At 36.0% G+C, this 18,419-nt stretch overlaps 3 protein-coding genes across 3 annotated transcripts; 1 reads left to right on the top strand and 2 right to left on the bottom strand.

Annotated features, from left to right (window-relative positions):
• The first annotated feature begins 10,832 nt into the window (after nucleotides 1-10,832).
• Nucleotides 10,833-14,189, top strand: BDR25DRAFT_94904 (uncharacterized protein). The gene has a single exon (XM_033699285.1). The coding sequence runs from the start codon at nucleotides 11,118-11,120 to the stop codon at nucleotides 13,770-13,772; it is 2,655 nt and encodes an 884-aa protein (XP_033541570.1). The 5' UTR covers nucleotides 10,833-11,117; the 3' UTR covers nucleotides 13,773-14,189.
• BDR25DRAFT_307059 (uncharacterized protein) lies at nucleotides 13,899-16,327 on the bottom strand. Its single transcript, XM_033690773.1, has 9 exons — nucleotides 16,047-16,327; nucleotides 15,889-15,992; nucleotides 15,791-15,837; nucleotides 15,680-15,708; nucleotides 15,015-15,609; nucleotides 14,620-14,946; nucleotides 14,360-14,530; nucleotides 14,247-14,291; nucleotides 13,899-14,177 (listed from the first exon to the last, which is right to left on the bottom strand). The coding sequence occupies exons 1-9, from the start codon at nucleotides 16,175-16,177 to the stop codon at nucleotides 13,965-13,967; spliced, it is 1,662 nt and encodes a 553-aa protein (XP_033541569.1). The 5' UTR covers nucleotides 16,178-16,327; the 3' UTR covers nucleotides 13,899-13,964.
• A 428-nt stretch (nucleotides 16,328-16,755) lies between these two features.
• Nucleotides 16,756-17,328, bottom strand: BDR25DRAFT_158465 (uncharacterized protein; the record flags this gene model as incomplete). Its single annotated transcript, XM_033683997.1, is given in 3 exon segments — nucleotides 16,756-16,914; nucleotides 16,945-17,004; nucleotides 17,023-17,328. Coding segments are annotated over 3 exon segments (525 nt in total), but the record flags the coding sequence as incomplete, so codon positions are not given.
• Nucleotides 17,329-18,419: the final 1,091 nt, after the last annotated feature.

Raw genomic sequence — 18,419 nt, 5'->3', positions numbered from 1 at the left:
ATTTATATAATATTAATAATAACTTTATAGTTAAAGTAAGTGTTATTTTTAATTATAAACTTAAATCTTTATAAGGCCTAGTTATATAATTAGTAAAAGTAGTAAAACTTCTTAATCTCTTCTAGCACTATAGCATTAATGTTATAGCTAGCGCTAGTTAGCATCTTTTAGAGTCTCTTTATATAAGAGTGTCTAAATTAGTAGTAGAGGTAGTAAAGTTTTAATTTAGTAAAAAAAGACATAAATTTTTTTTTACTAATATTAAAAAAAAAGTGTTTTTATTTTTATATAATAAAGATAGTAGTTTTGTCTTTATATATAATAACATTTAAAATATTATTAAAGTATACTTTAAGTTAGTTAGCATTTGCTAGCAATAGCAGAAATAGTGTTAAAGTCTCTAGAATATAATATATTATATTACTAACTAGGTTAGTAATTTATATAGTACTAATTAATTCTATTAATTTTTATTTTTTAAAGCTAATACTTTTCTTTCTTAGTGTTTAGTCTACTTTTATATAAGGGAATTCTTGTAGGTATACTTTAAGTTATAACTTCCTTATAGTAGAGATTTTTACTATGCTAGTATTCTATAGTTTACCTTAGTATACTATATAGTATTAATTTTTAAGAATAAACTGTTCTGCGTATCCTTTAGGTTCTAGGCTGTAGATGTCCTCTGCAGTCACGTAGTAAAGAAATATAGCATTAGTAAGGTAGTTAATAATCTTCTTACTTTTCTCTTTATTTAAGTTATTATTATTATGCAACTTTTTTTTCTTTTACTTTAGTTTACTTTTAAACTTTTAAATGTACACATTTACCTCTTTATATATTAGTGTCTTATTATAGAATTTTTTATATAAAAAGATATATTAGCATTTTATATAAAATTAATTTATATAAGAATAATTTATTAACTAACATTCTTTTTTATAATAAATAAAGCATTACTTTAATTATATAAAGAACTATAGTTTAAATAATCTTTTATATCCCCTTAGGCTTTTTCTATGTTATTAATAGCTATGTGTACATAGTAAGCTATATTACTTATTAGTGTAGTACACATCTTAGAATTTATTTATAAATGCATTATTTTATTAATTAATTATAACCTAAAGTGCTAAACAGAGGTTACTGTATAGTGCCTTATATATAGGCTTAATTAAGAACATTACTTATTTAAGTTTAAGTTACTCTTAGCATACTTATATAATAGTAGTGTAAAGCAGTATTTTGCCTTAGAATTATAGACTAAGAGCTTTTTATATAAAAGTAAGTTTATTAATTATAGCTTTAAAAGCTTTATATAAAGTTTTTATAAAGTTTTTTTACTTACTTTATGTAAAGCTTATTATTATTTAATTTATCTAATACTAGTTATAATTTATATTAGTATTAAAGTAATTACTAAGCTACTTATATAGTAACTTTTATAATTATCCTAGACTAATATTATAAAGGTAGAACATGTGTGCGCGCTTTTTAAGAATATTAAAAAAGATGCTTATATATAATGCCTTAAAAATAGCAAGGTGTTAGTAGAGCTTAATAAATACTATAGCCTTATTAGCTAAAATATTATATAGTTACTTTATGTAGTTATTCTTCTTTCTTTATGCCTTCTAGAATTATATAACCTTCTTAGGTGTAAAGTTCTCTACTATAATATCTTATATAAGTAGAAGTTAGTATAAATTATATAGTAATTAAATTATATATAGTAGGTATAAGCTTTAGAGAATCTTATGTAGAGCTGTAGCTACAGGAACATGTAGCTGCCTAGTTATACTCTTATATAGTAAGCTATTATAAGGTAGTTATACTAATTATAAAGAAAGTATTAGGTCTATAAGTAATTTATATAAAAATATTCTTTATTACATTAAGACTAGTAATAGTAGTAATAGTTTTATATAATGCTTTAGTAAAATAGTAAATATGTGTTCTTTTTTTATAAGTTTATATAGTATAGTAGCTTTTATTATGTCTTTTTTAAAGCTAATGCTTTTATTCTATAAAGTAGTAATTAGTTTTTATAAAAATAGTTAGCTAAGATTTTTAAAGTATATAAGCTTTTACTTTATAAAGTTATCTTAAAAGTTTTTAAGTGTACATACATTTATTACACTTAATATGTAAAGTTTTATAATTAAGTTAGCTATATATAAATTAAGCTTTTTTTTAAGTATGTTATTTAATAGTTTAATTTTATCTACTTAATTTTTAATATTTATTTACTTTGCTAGGGTCTTTGCTAAGATGCCTATAAAAAGTATGTATTAGTTATATGTTAATATATTATGCTAGCTAGTTATAAATAGAGCTAGTGTTGCTTATTACTTTATAGTAGTTAGTTATATGTTATTACACGCTGTCTTACTTCTTGTTGTACGCTGCCTCTAAACAGCCTTATGTAAAAAGATAAAACAGACCTTCTAGCATTAAATAAGCACTACTATTTATATAATACCTTTAAATAGTATTATATAGACAGGTTTTTTACTCTTACTTAAGTAACTAAACAGAGATTTATAGCTACTTACATATAAATTAGACTCTGTCTTTACTTTTACTAATTTATAGTTAAAGTAGTAAAAAAAAAAATTCTTTTTATATATAAACTTTTAAATAAAAAAGTATAAAAAAAGCTTTCTTTTTTATAGTATTTAAACTATTAATTAGTGTTAAATAGACTCTCTGCTAGCTAGCACTTAGTGTTAGTAAATGCGTATAAGACAGAGAGGTTTACATAGTGTAAACATTGCACAGGGGTGTTAGGTAACTAGTGTTAATTACTTCTTATTTTTCCTTTATATAGAGGAAAAGGGGGATATCTAGATGTTCGCGCACAGAGGTTCGCGCACAAGCATCATGTGACATAGATACGTGATCCTGCTCGTGCGTGATCGCTCGTATCCAGGCCGCGACGCTGCTGCTGCGTACAGACAATAGCTATATATAAAGTTTTTTTAAAAATAATAAATAACTAACATACTAAATAACTTTTATAAGCTAATTTTATAGCTAAATAATAAAAGCTAAATAATAATAAAAAGTAGGTAATTATTAAGCATATACTTAAGCTATATATGTAAAAAATTTCATTTTAGCTAGTAACTATAGCTAATATAGCTAGTTCTTTACACACTAAGCATAATCTAGGCTATATTAGCATAAACTAGTTTAGTATATTTATAAAGTATTATTTAAAGCTTAAAGTAAAGTTTTAAGTATAAGTATAGTTAGTAAATATCTAGCTTATTATAAAGCTTATTTTATTAAAGTTATATGTTGAATAGACTCTCTGCTAGCTAGCACTTAGTGTCAGCAAATGCGTACAAGACAGAGAGGTTTGCACAGTGTAAACATTGCACAGGGGTGTTAGGTAACTAGTGTTAATTACTTCTTATTTTTTCTTTATACAGAGGAAAAAGGGGGTATCTAGATGTTTGCGCACAGAGGTTTGCGCACAAGCATTATGTGACATAGATACGTGATCCTGCTCGTGCGCAATCGCTTGTATCTAGGACGCGACGCTGCTGCTGCGTACAGACACTAGTAACTTTTTTTTTTATCTAAAAAGTTACCTTCTGTACACGTTACCTCCTTTTTGTCTATGTAGGTTTATCTAATTATGTTCTGCCTTTACTTTACCCCTATTTATTAGGACTTGCCTTAGTAATGCTGTGCGTTAGAATAGGCTAGTTATGCTATGTAAATAGCTCTTTTTTTCTTTATCTTTTGCTTTCTAAGCTTTGCTGTACAATCCCCTAGCTCTTTTTTTTTTTGTACAGTGCTAGCAGTAACAGATCCTTATAATAAAAAAGATAAGTGCATATAATACAAAAAAAAATAAAAAAAAAAAAAATAAAAAAAAATAGGCCTTATATAAAGGTATTATTAGTCTAGTTAGTCTAAGGCATCTTTGCGCACAAGATCTAGCTAGTCCACAGATGCTTCTATCTAGACAGAGAGGCAGTTAGTTAGGACTAATAATTAAAAAGCTTAGTTTAGTGTTTTCTTTATATATGCATCTACTAGGTTGTTTTTACTATTAATTTACTTAATTTTAGTAATTTCTCTTTTCTTATATAATTTATAAAGTAATATAATGTTAATTATAAGTTGCTTTTTACTAGTAGTGCTTAGCTTAATAAGGCAATTATATAGAGACCTTAAATCTGTGCAGATTACTACTAGAATTAGTAGTAGTTTAAGCGTTTATATAATTTACTATAAAGTTGTACTAAAAGTAATTGCATTATTAAACCTTTTAACTATTTTATATAGTTTACTAGTAAAAACACTTCTAGTTACTCTTTTACACTTAGTAGAATTCTAGTATATAATGTTGCCTAGTATTTTAAAGCAGTTGCTTTACTTTATATAGTCTTTATTACTTAATATAATTAAGAATCCTAGCTATAAGCTAAGGTTCTTATTATTAGTAAATAATTTATTTATAAAGATAAACAGCTTTGCATAATTAAGCTATAATAGTAGAAAGGTAAGACTACACTTACTATTATCTATCTACTATTAGATTTGTGCGTTAAGTGTGTTAATGTTGTTATGTAAAAGGTCTATAGTTTATGCAGTAATAAAGAGGTTAAATGCTGCCTCTAGTTAACACATAAATATAATATATGCCCCTTTTATATATTACTTAATATATTATTATGCAGCATTTTTATCTTCTAGGTTAATTATATAAAAGTAGCTTACTTATCTTTTTTAAGTAAAAACTACTATGTTATGTGTAAGTTTAATTTTTTTACTATTAAACTTAATAGGTTACTTCTTTACTAGAATAGTTTTACCCTTTATATAAAACTTTACCTTTTATAGTTTTTTTTTTTCTCTTTGCGTAAAATCTTTTATTATAATGCTTAAAGTGTTATTTGTCTATAAGCTAGTAATACTAAAAGTGTGCTCTTCTTTATTAGTAATTAAGAAGCAAGAGTTGTATAAAAAGATGTGCATGCGCAGCTTTTCTTTATAGTAGTTATAATATATCTTAAACTAATATAGTCCTAATTTAGCAGCTCTATATAAGGGTTGTACAACCTAGAGTATTATATTTAGTAGAAAGCTCTAGCGCATCTCTTTTAGTAGCTTTGCATATAGCGTGCGTATAAGCTTATTTGTTAATTAGATGTATACTTATGTAATATTACATAGTTTAAAATGCATTTTATATATAGCTCTTAAGCTTACTTTTATAGCTAAAAGTAGTCTCTAGCTTATTCTCTAGATAGTTAGTAACTAGGTAAGAATTTCTTCTTTTTTTTTATCTAAGTAGCTAGCAAACACTAGGTAGAATTTCTTATATAGTTAAGTTATTTTACCTTTTACTTTTTATATAAGGTAAAAGTTAAAAATTTAACCTTTATGCCTTATTAAGTTATACACTATAACCTTAAAAGTGCTGTTAGTAATTAGGGTGTTTATCTCTATGTAGTCTAATTCCTTAAATAGTTTTTTAAGTGTAGTAATTACACTGTCTATATAAAGCTTAATAAATAAAGCCTAATTATCTTTTTTTTTTTAGGTTAGAAATACCTAGTCTAGACTTTATGCAGGTTTTCTTTGCCTTTTACTTTTTTTAGTATCTATATCTTCTCTTTACACTAGTGCAGCATTGCTATCTTAAGGGGCTTAGTCTGTAGTAGGCTTTAGTTCTGCCTTTATAATATTTTTATAAGGCTGTTCTCTCTTCCTCTTCTTTAAAAGATCCTTTTATATAGGGATTAGTTTATCTAGGTTATTTATTATAAGTAAGTTATTTTCTTTTTTTTCTCTATAGTATAGTTTAACCTATGTATATTAGAGCTTTAGTAGGCTATTTTTTTTTTTTAATAATAATATTTCTCTCTTTAATACTCTTAATCTTATATAGGCTAGTTTAGCCTTTTTTCTCTCTCTATGCTATAATTTCTAAGCTAAGAGAGAGGTTAAGAACTTTATACATTATAAGGCTATTATAAGTGTTAATTATATAATTAATGTTTACTTTTACATAGTCTTTTTAAAGTATCTTTATTGCCTTTTATATAGCGCTTACTTATGTAATAATGTCTAGTAATAGTAGAGAGTCTAGGTTAATTCTTAGGTATACTCTAAAGACTAGCAGCATAGGTACTAGACTGTGTGGGCTAGCTGTGTTGTTTAGAGCTTTAACTGCTATCTACAGGATAGCCTTATTATCTATATAGTTACTTAGCTTAGTCTTTAGAATGTTAAACACTTATTAAAGAGGTGTGTGTGCGCGCTTAACCTTTCTAACTGCCTAATGTGCTTTTACAGGCATCTGCCTACATGTAGCTCTTATAATCTTTGCATAAGCTTAAAAATCCTTTAAAGTAAAGTTTATACTAGAATTATGCATAATATAGTTTAGAGGTCCTTAATAAGTGTTAATCTAGTATTTGCACAGTGCATCTTAGGTATCTTATGCAGACATAGATTTTAGGAATATAGCAGCCTAAAATAATGTGTCTACATTAATAACATATAAAACATCCCTATTATTAATTTATATAACATTAATAATAACTTTATAGTTAAAGTAAGTGTTATTTTTAATTATAAACTTAAATCTTTATAAGGCCTAGTTATATAATTAGTAGAGGTAGCAAAACTTCTTAATCTCTTCTAGCACTGCAGCATTAATGTTGTAGCTAGCGCTAGTTAGCATTTTCTAGAGTCTCTTTATATAGGGGTGTCTAAATTAGCAGTAAAGGCAGTAAAGTTTTAATTTAGTAAAAAAAGACATAAATTTTTTTTTACTAATGTTAAAAAAAAAGTGTCTTTATTTTTATATAATAAGAACAGTAGTTTTGTCTTTGCGTATAATAACATTTAAAACATTATTAAAGTATGCTCTAAGTTAGTTAGCATCTGCTAGTAATAGCAGGAATAGTGTTAGAGTCTTTAAGATGTAATATGTTACATTACTAACTAAGTTAGTAATTTATATAGTACTAATTAATTCTATTAATTTTTATTTTTTAAAGCTAATACTCTTTTTTTTTAGTGTCTAGTCTACTTTTATATAAGGGAATTCTTGCAGGTATGCTTTAAGTTGTGACTTCCCTATAGTAGAGATCCTTACTATGCTAGTATTCTATAGTTTACTTTAGTATACTGTACAGTATTAATCTTTAAGAATAAACTGTTCTGCGTATCTTTTAGGTTCTAGGCTGTAGATGTCCTCTGCAGTCACGTAGTAGAGAAATGCAGCATTAGTAAAGTAGTTAATAATCTTCTTACCTTTTTTTTTATTTAAGTTATTATTATTATGTAACTTTTTTTTTTTTTACTCTAGTTTGCTTTTAAACTTTTAAATGTACATATTTACCTTCTTATATATTAGTGTCTTGTTATAGAATTCTTTATATAAAAAGATATATTAGTGTTTTATATAAAATTAATTTATATAAAAATAATTTATTAACTAATATTCTTTTTTATAATAGATAAAGCATTACTTTAATTATGCAAAGGACTATAGTCTAAATAATCCTTTATATCCCCTTAAGCTTTTTCTATGTTGTTAATAGCTATGTGTACGTAGTAAGCTATATTACTTATTAGTGTAGTACATATTTTAGGATTTATTTATAAATGCATTATTTTATTAATTAATTATAACCTAAAGTGCTAAATAAAGGTTACTATATAGTGCTTTATATATAGGCTTAATTAAAAACATTACTTGTTTAAGTTTAAGTTGCCCTTAGCATGCTTATATAATAGTAGTATAAAGTAGTATTTTACTTTAGAATTATAGACTAAGAGCTTTTTATGTAAAAGTAAGTTTATTAATTATAGCTTTAAAAGCTTTATATAAAGTTTTTATAAAGTTTTTCTACTTACTTTATATAAAGCTTATTATTATTTAATTTGTCTAATACTAGTTATAGTTTATATTAGTATTAAAGTAATTACTAAGCTACTTATATAGTAACTTCTATAATTATTCTAGACTAATATTATAAAGGTAAAACATATGTGCGCGCTTTTTAAAAATATTAGAAAAAATGCTTATATATAATGCCTTAAAGATAGTAAGGTGTTAGCAGAGCTTAATAAATACTATAGCCTTATTAGCTAGAATATTATATAGTTGCCTTATATAGTTGTTCCTCTTCTTTTATGCCTTCTAGAATTATATAACTTTTTTAGGTGTAAAGTTCTCTACTGTAATATCTTATATAGGTAGAAGTTAGTATAGATTATACAGTAATTAAATTATATACAGTAGGTACAAGCTTTAGGGAATCTTATGCAGAGCTGTGGCTATAGGAATATGTAGCTGCCTAGTTATGCTCTTGTATAGTAAGCTATTACAAGGTAGTTGTACTAATTACAGAGAAAGTATTAAGTCTATAGGTAATTTATATAAAGACATTCTTTATTATGTTAAGACTAGTAATAGTAGTAATAGTTTTATATAATACTTTAGTAGAACAGTAAACATGTGTTTTTCTTTTATAAGTCTGTATAGTGTAGTAGCCTTTATTATGTTCTTTTTAAAGCTAATGCTTTTATTCTATAAAGTAGTAATTAGTTTTTATAAAAATAGTTAGCTAAGATTTTTAAAGTGTATAAGCTTTTACTTTATAAAGTTATTTTAAAAGTTCTTAAGTGTACATATGTCTATTATGCTTAATGTGTAGAGTTTTATAATTAAGTTAGCTACATATAAATTAAGCTTTTTTTTAGGTGTGTTATTTAATAGTTTAATTTTATTTACTTAATCTTTAATATTTATTTGCTCTACTAGAGTCTTTGCTAAGATGCCTATAAAAGGTATGTATTAGTTATATGTTAATATGTTATGTTAGCTAGTTATAGATAAAGCTAGCGTTGCTTATTACTTTATAGTAGTTAATTATGCGTTATTGCGCGCTGTCTTACTTCTTGTTGTACACTGCCTTTAAACAGCCTTATGTAAAAAGATAAAACAGACCTCTTAGTGTTAAACAAGCACTACTATTTATATAATACTTTTAAATAGTATTATATAGACAGGTTTTTTACTTTTACTTAAGTAACTAAATAGAGATTTATAGCTACTTATATATAAATTAAACTCTGTCTTTACTCTTACTAATTTATAGTTAAAGTAGTAAGAAAAAGAATTCTTTTTATACATAAACTTTTAAATAAAAAGGTATAAAAAAAGCTTTTTTTTTTATAGTATTTAAACTACTAATTAGTGTTAAATAGACTCTTTACTAGCTAGCACTTAGTGTTAGCAAATGCGTACAAGATAGAGAGGTTTGCATAGTGTAAACATTGCATAGGGGTGTTAGGTAACTAGTGTTAATTACTTCTTGTTTTTCCTCTGTACAGAGGAAAAGGGGGGTATCTAGATGTTCGCGCACAGAGGTTCGCGCACAAGCATCATGTGACATAGATACGTGATCCTGCTCGTGCGCGATCGCTTGTATCCAGGACGCGACGCTGCTGCTGCGTACAGACATTATATATATTATTATTTTAAATGCTATACTTAGCTTTTATATTTTTTATAAAGCTAAACTAGCTTTAAATTACTTTAAAATTTTTATAAAAAGCTTTTTTATAGTTATAGTTATACTTAAACTCTACTTTAAGCTTTAAATAACACTTTATAAATATACTAAGCTAGTTTACGCTAATATAGCCTAAATTATACTTAGTGTGTAAAGAATTAGCTATATTAGCTACAGTTGCTAGCTAAGAGGAAAATCTTTATATATAGCTTAAATATATGCTTAATAATTACTTACTTTTTATTATTATTTAGCTTTTATAAGTTAGCTATAAAATTAACTTATAAAAGTTACTTAGTATATTAGTTATTTATTATTTTTAAAAAAACTTTATACATAGCTTTAGTATATTACTTTAAAAGTGTTTTATTTTATTTAAAAGCTTAAAGTATAAGCTATATCTAATTTTTTTTAGCATATCTAAGTAGTGTTATTAGAAATGTATTAGTGTAGAAAAAGTAGTTTAGTAAAGTTTTTGTAAAAGTAAGTAACTTAGGTGTGTAAGCAACTTGCCTGTAGAGTACGTTAACTATAAACTTAACGCTAGTGTTATAATTGCAGTCCTCTAGAAACTGCTGCAATTAATCTTTAGCCACATGCAGTGTACTATTGCGGGATAAGGTAGGAGACGCAGTGTAGAGGTCTTTTAATTAAAGCCCTAGAAACGCTCCAAAACCCTCCCCGCAGGCCTCCTGCTCGCCAGAGCCCTCCTACTCCTCTAGAACCCCTATACAAACTTCCTAAAATGGTAATAGAATCTGTACTACGTACCGTACCTAGGGCATCATTAAACGTACGGTGCAGCTCACGAACTCAGTACGTTCGTACTGAACACGTGACCGTTACTGTTCACTTTGTACGGCCCGTTGGAAGCCCTAGCAATATCATCCTCCAGTCCTGCCGCAAGGAACCTAAAGCACCTTTTCCTACCTATAGCGAAAAATAGGCAACGCGCTTTATGGAATGGCACCTGGAGGTAAAGGATTGCTAAAAACAGAGCACGAGAACAATGCTCACGGTTTGGTTCAAAGAGTAGAATATGACAACTTGAGGTAGGAGGTGGGTCAAGAATACGAAAATTTTTAAAGAAAGTTTTATTCTTCTTAGACAGGGAAAGAGTTGCGGAGCATGCACCCTGCCCTACTACCGGGTTGAATGCCTGCCTTGCGAGACGCCTGCAGATGGCCAAGCGGAGGCTGAGGCTTTTGACACCCGTCAAAATTGGGAATGCCTAGAGTGGCTTCCAAGCCCACCCAATCATTAGCACCTACAAAGCACAAGCTTGACACTGCCACCGTAGGCTCTCAGATCGTTGTGGCTGAGTTTTGGAGCCTCTTGATATGCCTGACGAAATCGTGTTATCCGCCACCAGATGTCTTCAGCCTGCATTTCTCACCACCTAAATAATACCTCTATCGCCAGGCTTCCGTGAAAAATATTTGTTTGGAGCCAGTTAGTTTTGCCAAGTAGATTCGTATTGGCCACGAAGACTGACTTGCGAGGATTCCAACGAAAAGGACGTTCCTTGCTATAACATCGGCGAACATCTAACGGCGTCAATCAACAATGTCTGAAGAAAGTACTCAGAGTCAGGCTCCATCAGGATCCACTCCGACACTGAGCCCCGATGATCCAGCAGCCCCTGGCCATGAATCCCCTCCTCCCTCTGCAGAAGTGTCGGCAGCATTCCGAGAGTCTAAGATTTCCATCGCTGTTGACTGCTCCGGCAGTACTTACGGCGCCGTATTGGAAGCGGAGAAGAAGGCAATTCAGAGTGTCTGCTCACTGATCCCACGGAGCCGACACTCCAACATCACTATTATTCCATGGAACAATGAAGCCATGAAGCCTTGCCCGATCTCGGAGATTGGTATCATTTTTTCAAGCGGCGGCACCAACCCAAACTCTGTGCTCGAAGACCGTGACAGCAGGCGTGTGCTTCAGGATTCCGAATTCTGGTTCTTAATGACAGACGGCATAATTGATGAGAGTCTGGTGCATAAATTCGCTCGACGCCTAGCCGGCTACTCCATGCATGGCAAGGCTTGCATCATCTCAGTGTTTGGGGAGAAACTAGACAAACCAAGTGACTGCGACATCAGCGTCGGGGTGTCCGTCTTTGCTGTCAGCCCCCATGTTGCGTTCCTCTACACCGACGTTGATTCCAATAAGACCTATATCTTGTCGACAAAGGGCTGTTTTTCAGCTCTGCTGCCACCGGGACATCGGAATCCAAGGCTAGATTACGAAACGAGATGGGAAGACTTGCCTCAGACGTCTTACGAGAACCTCACCCGCATCTCCGTCCCACCCTCTCAGCTACTAGCCGAGGATGAAGTCGTACTGCAGGAGAATGCCAACATCAACTTCGAGTCGCTTCTTTCCCAAGCGACTGTGGATGAAGCAGTGATGAAGCAGGTCCTAGAAAGCGAGGATAACATGAAAACCCTCGCAATCACTGCCAAAGTGAGAGGAGAGGGAGAGAAGTTCAAGAAATGGTTGGATAAAGTGGACGCGAAGATTGACGAACAATCATCTGGGAGCCAGGGTGAAGGGGGAGAGAAATCTCAGCTGCTGGAAGATGTGGCGGCTAGGTTGGCGAAAGAATACCACGACCCCGAGCACCGTTTTCCCGAGATCAGCAGGAGGGTCCGCATACCGACAGGTTCAATGACCGCCTTCTATAACGGCGTTACTGGTCCAGAAGTTGGCAATTACACCTCGCGTGAAGAGGTCAACCTGCTTCCAATTCAAGTTGCGCTTCCCGACAACGACGCTCGTAGTTCTCTATCGAAAACCAGCCGGATGCGACACATTGCTACCTCGACCTGTGGAGACGCGGATTCTATTAGTTATATTGATGTGGAAGAAGTATCGCGACGGAAACCCAGAAAATCGGCATTTAATCGTACTTTTCCTTCTTCTCCTAATCGTTCTGCTATTTCTTCTCCTAATAATCCTTTCCGGAGAGAACTGCAGTCTAGCAACGGGTTCTTCTTTCCAACCGCTGCAATGGAGTACTTCCATGGCGAGTGCATGGAATGCAGAAGCAACACTTCCGTCTTAACACTGCTTCTGATACCGCCAAATTCACAACAGGTAACGCAGAATTTACCTAAGTTTGGGAACCTTTCAAAGCTGGTTTATCCGCTCGCAATGGGCAACTATCCAGAGACAGACATTATCATGAACTTTGTGGCCTGCGACGGCTGTGCGAACATCTTGAGCAAGCGTCATACCATCTCGGCAGTTCTTCCCCTAGTCTTGTACAGCAAGAACCAAGCAGCCTGGCTCGAGACAATCAACCTCGCCACAGGGAAGCGTTTCGATCGATCTGATCTGCCGCTTGTATGGTTAGCTATTTTGTACACAACACTTGAGAGGCTCTTGTCCAGTGACGAAGAATCCGTCAACCCTCATTTCCGGGCAGCTCTTGAGTGGGAATGCGACATGGTCCAATCCTCGGTCAATTTGGAAAAGTCTAACAGCAATGTCATGCCATACCAGCTAGGAGTTGGTATTATCCAAGATGTCCTCCTGTCCAGATTTCGGGACGCGCTAGTCCGGGATGACCTTCCGCTGCTGCTTCACTATCCCATGGACGGCTTCATCGTCGCTAATGCCATCCTCTCCAACTCACGACACAACAAGACGCTCGGTGCAAAAAAGAGGAAGAGGATTGTACTTATGCGCTTTCTTTACTACCTTACTGAACGCTTTCACGACATTCAGGATTCAAAGGGCGAGGTCGTCCACGAGCTCACCAAATCTCTGCTCCTCGGTAACAGGCTGACAACTCCAAGGCGAACGCGTACACTTTTCCGATGGGAGTCGGTGCGCAAGATTCGGGGGTACTCCAAGTACCGTGATGACAGTACGGGGTGGTCAATAAGCTCGCTTTTGCAGGTTCCCCAGAGCTCGTACAAGGTCTCCGTACAGGTCGGGGATCTCCTGGGCACGCCTCTCCTCACCGCCGAGGGCCTTTCCACGTTCCGGAGGCTCGAGGATCTATTTGACTGGGTTGAGAGCCGTGCGGGACATGCGATCGCGGTCTTCGTACACTACCTGCTTCGGGTAGATGCCGGTGAACTGGAACCTGAGGCCCATTTTCGGAAGATGATGGAGCAAAGTACTATCCAGAAGGCGCTTTCGGAACCGACAGCACTTAGTATGCGTGATGTGGAACGCGTTATTAAGGATCTGCCAGGTTTTGAAGAGTGAACCCCCCAAGCTTTTGTTGTCTTCTCTTTTCTCACCCTTTTGGTCTTTATTATTTAGGGTTGGGTAGATATTCGAAAATAGGCTACGGAAGCATTCGAGGTTTAAATGTAGTATTAACAATTCCGCCTACTAGTTGCTAATTTCGTGTCTATGTATTACCGAGAGCTGCCTTGAATATACGGTATGCCTGGGCTAATCCCCATTGTCCAAGTCCACGCTATCCAACTCGTCTTCTTCATCCGACCTAGCATCACAATTCTGGGATCTCAACGAACGATGTGTGAAGAAAATGTAGATGGCAACCGCAATAGATGTCGTTAGAACCGTCAGGACTACCCAGAGCCAGGCGGTGGTAGGCCTGTGCAACCAGTCCTGCTGGTTAAAGAACGGCATAGCGAGAATCGACTGCGAGGGTTCAGTAAGCCTACAATATCGCCTAAAAATTTAAAGGACTGTTGCAACCGGGATACTTACCGCAAATGACGTAGCGGGAAGGAAGAACATTGTCAAGAGGGCTAACTTCAAAGGGAAGTTAGCCTACTGCATTCTATAGTACGGACTGGAGTTGCTAGCATGTTTTCCCTTACTGTTTTCATTGACACGCTATCCTTCCTTGTGTCCTTTGCTATGTTGTGAGACTCTATCAGCATGCGTCGAGCGAACTTCCCTTGCTCACGACTCGACTTCATCAACTTAAACATGGACTTTCCATTGCTGACTAGCAGCATGTCGTTCGTCCATTTAACGAATTGGAACACCTGTAACGTTAGGTCAGTATCTTGTTAAAAAAACCTAGGATATTCCCTAGCTGGAAAAGGGGTTTTGTGAGGGGGAAGGGTTTCCTAACTAGTGCCAAGATTGTTTCTGTCTTGCTCTCTAACTCTTGCGCGACGGCCCTAAAACCATGGAATTGCTCCGAAAGTAAGGCTAAGGCGTTCCTGGTAGAATCCCCCGGGTTCTTCTGACCGAGACTGTTAGAATTGTGATCATTGCGCCAAAGGTGGTCTGATTCCAGTAAGCCCTTTGCAATGGCCATGGATGTTTCTAACTCGATTTTGTATCGCCGTAAGTGGCTTATGATCGTATGCAGCGCCTTGTTCATTTCTAGTTGTCTTCTGAGTAGAGCTCTATCCGCTGCGGCCGTTTCCGTTGTCTCGACAAGAAGGCGCTTCTCCTGCAAAATTAGTGTGTAAGCTCCTACATATCTCAATAGACTCATTTGGGAGAATATTGGAAGCTCACGTAGGAGATAAGTTGGCTCTTGAGCTGAGCCAGGGCCTGTTTCCACCATCGTGCAGAGCTGGACAGCATTGCCACATGAATGGTTGCAGGATGCGCAGTATGGCCCCGTGTCTGGGCGAGAGTGAGGACTTCTTTCACCCGATTATACGGCTCCTCAACCAGGTGGTGCCAGCGGCCGTCCTGAAAATCTATGCAGATAGCGTTCGACGATTGCCCATCGTGCCGGGAATAGACGGCGATCCTTGACGGCCGAATGTCGGAACTCAAGTCCTCAAGGTGGAGGTAACTAGCCGAGTCCATCTGATTGCTTCCAGCTGCGCTCAGCACATGGCTCGTCTCATTTTCGACGCAGTTGACCGCCGAGCGCACTGTAATGATGTACCAGATTATGTGGACCGGATGTTCTGCAGAATCTGTAAAGGTCAGATCGCAGTAGCCGGAGGGTAGATCTGGGTTGAGCAGAGCCGAAACAAAGCTCGGTGACACGTCGAAGCGACTAAGAAGCCATCTAAATGCTGAGCCAGAAAGACGAAGCCTTTTCAAATCCTTGGGGGCTCCTTGAGTACCAGGTTTCATAACGAACCGGTGGATGAATCTAGAGTGAGGTTAGAAACGCAAATACAGATTGCATTAGCCATCATTGCGGTTCGAGAAGGAATACTCACAATGATGTACATGAGTTGTTCTCGATAACCTAGAAGCCGTTAACAGTAAGACCATGGTACTAGCCAATTCCTTGCGAAATTCATTTTGAACGAGATGAAAGAATCACCAACTCTCTGAAGATCTGCAGAATGATGATCCTGGCATAGCAGCTCCTCGACTGGGACTTATATTAACCTAAGTCGAGCTGAAATAAGCGGGGCATACGAACCTACGTTCCCCTTCCCTTGACTAAGGGCTTCCACGGAGGTCTGTTTCGATAGGTAGGTATTCTCGAACTGAGATGTGTCTCTTATAGCCGCATCTTGAGAGACACTGGGTTGGTCGTGAGTAGCTTGCGGGTTAAAATCACAATGATTGGACACTGACAGGCAAGATGTGTAGTGCTGGACGCATAATGGCCATTGATTGTTTGTAGATGAAGTCGACACGGTACTCTTCGCACCAGAGGGCCGAGAATCTCTTTGCGTAAGACAAGTTGTTCCTGGTGACACCTCCATTGCTAGTCTCTGATCCAAGGGCGGCCATGCGCTTCTACCTTAAAGACTGCACCGCCTGCTAGGTAAAAGGATGAGCGAAGTAGACAGGCTAGCCAAAGCACAAACAAGTGGTGAGATAATTAGAACTTCATCTTGTGAGCTCTGAAGAGCCTTGCGATCTGCCTGGGGTAATAAGTGATTACGAGACTCGCAGCCAAGGTAGAGCTGAGCTTCGCCACAAGCCACACAGGCAGCCTAGCGCCTTCTATTGCCACAAGCGTGACAACTACCGCCACAATGTCATGTTGTCCGCGTACAACCCCCTCCCATGAACGGGCTGTACCGCGCGCACAGGCCCACGAGTCTTGAATGCTCTCGAAATGCTGTTTTCTATGTAAAATACATACAAATAATCATTGTATTGACACATTGTCTCACCACTTTGTATGTCCCCCTTCAGCCTGGATGACCGCCTAACAGCGCTCCCTCATTGACTTTATGTACTTGTTGTAGTTACTAAAGGACAATTTCTCCTATTCTTTAAGGAGATACTGCCTTACCTTGTTGTCAGTCTTTAGAAAACGCTTCCCCAGGCAGTATTTTAAGATCTGCCAGACGTTCTTAATAGGGTTAAGGTCAGGTGAGTTCGCTGGCCATGAGATCTTTGGGATACCTAGGGCCTGCTCAGCAGCTATTGTGGCCTTTAATGTATAGATAGATGCGTTATCCTCTATTAAGGTTAGCTCCTTGCCTGTGTACTCTGTGTACGCGTCTTAAAAGGTCATAACTAGAGGCAGGATGTGCTTAATATATACTTCTGAGTTAATTAACTGCTTCTTATTCGTACACTAGCTCTTCTTGTACACAACCAGAGGGCCCTTCATATCCCTTAATATCATCGCCCACACTATGCAGCTAGAGTAGCCCTTGAATCTAGCAACGCAGCAGGCAGGCAGGAAGCGCTCCTCAGCGCGCCTTGTCACCCACACTTCGCCAGGGCCAGCCTGGGCGCTCATATCGTCGCTCCAGCCTATACCAGCCCATTGATCGTCGCTCCAGTCAAGGTGCTCCCATGCCCACTGAACCTGGTCTGCCTTGTGTTGCTTAGTAAGGAAGGGTTTCTCTGTAGCCTTACAGCAATGATAGAGCTTCTTCTTAAAGGCCTTAATAAGCGTACGCTAACAGACTGTTATCCCTAGCTCTTAAGCTATCTCCTCTCGAGTTTTCTGTCGTTGCTCAGCGTTCTCAGTCGCATGCCGTACAAGGAGGATTCGGAATGGAGTAGATAGAATAGGAGACCGTCCCTTAGGCTTTGTAGGCGTCTCAGGCGTGCGGAGGCAGAGAGAGACTGTAGAAAGAGGTATCCCAAGTTTCTGAGAGATATCCTTTTGTTTCTAGCCTATCTCGCGTAGGGTGTGGATCTGTATACGCTCCTTGTACGTTAGTCGTTAATTTGGTGTCTTTAGCATTGTGGTGTATCTTGTTAGTGGAGTGAGCTGAACAAGGGACGTAAGTTTGTTAGAGAGCTGCTTACAAAATCTTGTAATTTATTCAGAATATTCTACGCACGGATGTCGGCTTGTGCACGCGGTACAGTCCGCTCATGAGAGCCCCCTGTACCGCCCCTCTGCCGCTTGGCGCTAATGCCAACTAGTTAAAAGCAAGGCTCTCGGTGCGCCAAAGGAGGTACCGGGAACACTGCCTCCAGTAACAAGACCGTCCTTTTCCAATCCTCAACACCGAAAACTTGCTCCGTCTTATCTTCTCTTACGAAACCTCTCGCTTCACTCGCACAGTTCCCCATCTAGCCGAAGATAAATAAATAAATAACAGCGCTGTTGACTGAGAGAAACTTTGTCAATGGCGGATGCGTCGAGCCCAAACTCTGGAGAGGCGACAGCGCCAGAAACGCCCGCGACATCCACACCGACCGCTGCACCACCTGCAGTGGCTCCCGTCATGGACCAAGGGTCACGCAAACTTCCATACACGACATATTATTCCCCAAAATGGACTGCATATGAGGGCACCCCTCCCACCATCATCTATAATCCCTTTGAGAAGACCCCGCTTGCGAAACCCATAGTCATCTCGAAGCAAGAGACGGCGAATTCCATCCCAGTATCTAGGACTGACAATGCTTCAAGCACAGAATACTCGCAGTACTCGACTAGATTCCGATGGTGGGCGAGAGGTCAGGGGTAGTGAATTTGTCTAATCCTTTTGTGTCTTGACCTAAGTGGTCGGCCACGCTTGGAGCTCA

The sequence above is a fragment of the Lindgomyces ingoldianus genome (genome assembly GCF_010093535.1).
Source record: "Lindgomyces ingoldianus strain ATCC 200398 unplaced genomic scaffold BDR25scaffold_43, whole genome shotgun sequence".
NCBI classification, from domain to species: domain Eukaryota; kingdom Fungi; phylum Ascomycota; class Dothideomycetes; order Pleosporales; family Lindgomycetaceae; genus Lindgomyces; species Lindgomyces ingoldianus.
Note: the sequence above shows the minus strand (reverse complement) of the source record. Positions and strands in the feature narration are given on the sequence as shown.

What these genes read in the sequence shown, in the direction of transcription:
- BDR25DRAFT_94904 (XM_033699285.1), top strand. Translation starts at nt 11,118, where the DNA reads ATGTCTGAAGAAAGTACTCAGAGTCAGGCTCCATCAGGATCCACTCCG.
- BDR25DRAFT_307059 (XM_033690773.1), bottom strand. Translation starts at nt 16,177, where the DNA reads ATGGAGGTGTCACCAGGAACAACTTGTCTTACGCAAAGAGATTCTCGG. An exon ending in ATTCTGCAGATCTTCAGAGA is followed by an intron (nt 15,709 to 15,790) that starts GTTGGTGATTCT and finishes AACGGCTTCTAG; the next exon opens with GTTATCGAGAACAACTCATG. An exon ending in CAGAAACAATCTTGGCACTA is followed by an intron (nt 14,531 to 14,619) that starts GTTAGGAAACCC and finishes CTAACGTTACAG; the next exon opens with GTGTTCCAATTCGTTAAATG.